The 2,180-nt window shown below is 60.7% G+C and overlaps 1 protein-coding gene across 1 annotated transcript in view; it reads left to right on the top strand.

The window, feature by feature from the left end:
- Positions 1–328: 328 nt before the first annotated feature.
- The window catches only part of LOC113940132 (zinc finger protein 501-like), an 8,070-nt gene continuing 6,218 nt past the window's right edge, over positions 329–2,180 (top strand). The window contains exon 1 of the mRNA XM_027631222.1: positions 329–415. Within this exon, the coding sequence (XP_027487023.1) occupies positions 329–415 (87 nt within the window). The remainder of the gene's footprint in view (positions 416–2,180) is intronic.

The following is a 2,180-nucleotide window of genomic DNA, read 5'->3' as shown; positions in this document are numbered from 1 at the left end:
CTCGGGCTGCCCCCCGGAGACCCCCAGGAGCGCCCCCAGCCCCAGCGCTGGAGCCATCGCGCTGCTCCGCTGGCCCCACTGGGCGCAGTTCGGGAGACGGGGAAGTGCCCCAGGGAGCACGGGGGAATTGCCGGGAATGCCCCGGGATCCCCTTCGGGACCCCTCCTGGCACCGCCCCGGGTCCCCCCGCCACCCCCGGGCCCCCTGGACGGGCCCGAGCGGCGGGACCCCCGGGCCGGGCCGAGCTGAACTCGCGGGCCCTGCGCTTAAACACGGCCTTAAAGGCGCCGCTTTGGGGTCAAAGCGGGGAAAGCGCCGCGATCAGCGGATGCCGCGGGGGCGGGGGGCGATCTCCCTGGGCCAGTGCCCGCCCTGGGCAGCCCCCACTGCCCCCCGCAGGGGTCCCGGGGTCAAGGCAAAGGGGATTCCCCAGAGCCCAGAGAGGCGCCCCAGGGCCTCCCCAGTGCCACAGCCTGGGGGCTCCGGCCTCCTCCCCTCAGCCCGACCCTCCATGGCCTGGCAGCAGCTCCTTGGCACAGCCTGGCCCAGCCCAAATGCTGCAAGTCCCCTCCAACAGGCCAGTTCCTGCCGGGGAGGAGCAGGGAAGGAAGGCCAAAGGGCTTGGCAAGCTGTGGGGCTGGGGGCGTGCCCATCCCGTGCTGGAAGGGGGCACGGGGGGGAGGAAGCCCCAAAAATCCTTGGATGTCACTGACAGCACTGGGATCCCCCCCAAACTGAGCCTGGAGCCCCCCACGGGCCTGGGGCTGTGCTGGGAGCTGGAGAAGGGACCCGGGGGGTACAAGAGCTGGGGCTCTGAGTTGCTCTTTGTGCCCCTTCCATGGGCTTTGTCCCCACATTTCAGCCTCAGGCCCATCAAGGACAAAAAGGTGCCCATGGGGGACACCGGGCTTGTCACGGGGCTGCTCCTCACCATCACTGCCCTGGGGGGGAGTGGCTGAGGCTGGAGGAGCCACCCCAGAGCCTCCTCCTGCACAAACCCCCTGCAAGGAGACACCCGCACACATATGTTAAAGTTTAATTAACATTATCATATTAGATCAATATTTTGTGTAACAACAATAATAGATATGATTGTATTTTCAACCTGCTTTTAACCAGCAACAAAGCACAAGGATGGAAGGATGGGATCAGTATGGAATTTGTAGTGGGATCCCAGTATGACCCCAGTTATCCCCAGTGTGGTCGCAGTTGCTCCCAGTTCCGCCCAGTGTGATCCCAGTTGCTCCCAGTTGCCCCTAGCAGAGACCCAGTTGCTCCCATTATGATCCCAGTATGATCCCTGTATGATCTCAGTACAATCGCAGTTACCCCAGCATGGTCCCAGTTGCTCCAAGTTGACCCCAACACGGTCCAAGTCACTCCCAGTGTAGTCCCAGTCACCCCCACCATGGCTGCAGACACTCCCAGTATATCCCAGTTGACATCAGCGTGCTCACAGTCATACCCAGTTACTTCCACTTGCCCCAGGATGTTTCCAGTTCCAATCAGGACGATCCCAGTCACTCCCAGTCTCTGCCAGTTCCCTCCAGCATGCACCCTGTCACTCCTAGTCACTCCCACTTTCTTCCAGGATGATCCCAGTTTCTCCCAGTGTGTCCCCAGTTGCCTTCCTGCATGCCCACTGGTTCCCAGTTCCCCTCTATGTAGTTCCAGTCGCTCCCAGTATGATCCCAGTCACTGACAGTCACTCCCAGGATGCTTCCAGTAATTGGTCCTGGTCACTCCCACTAGGATCCCAGTCACTCCCAGTCACTCCCAATAGGATCCCAGTTGCCCCCAAGGTGGTCCCAGTTGCTCCCAGGCCCCCCCAGATGGTTCCTTTCCCTCTCAAGGACTCCCAGTCTGAGTCCAGTCTGGCCCCAGGCACTTTCAGTCACTGCCTGGACGATGCCATTTGTCCCTGCATGGTCCCAGTTGCTCCCAGTATGATCCCACTATTAGTCCAGTCACTCCCAGTATGATCCCAGTAACTTCCAGGCACTTCCAGTATGAATCCAGTTTGATCCCAGTCATCCCCAGTATGGTTGCAGTCCCTCTGACATACTCCCAGGAGTATTGCAGTCACTCCTAGGATGATCCCTGTCAGTCCCAGGATGATCCCAGTACGAGCCCAGCTGCTCCCAGTATGATCCCAGTTGCCCTCAGCATGGTTCCAGTTG

The sequence above is a fragment of the Corapipo altera genome, unplaced genomic scaffold (genome assembly GCF_003945725.1).
Source record: "Corapipo altera isolate COAL_440 unplaced genomic scaffold, ASM394572v1 60836, whole genome shotgun sequence".
Taxonomy (NCBI): domain Eukaryota; kingdom Metazoa; phylum Chordata; class Aves; order Passeriformes; family Pipridae; genus Corapipo; species Corapipo altera.
The sequence above is the reverse complement of the archived record's forward strand: the minus strand, read 5'-3'. Positions and strand labels throughout refer to the sequence as shown.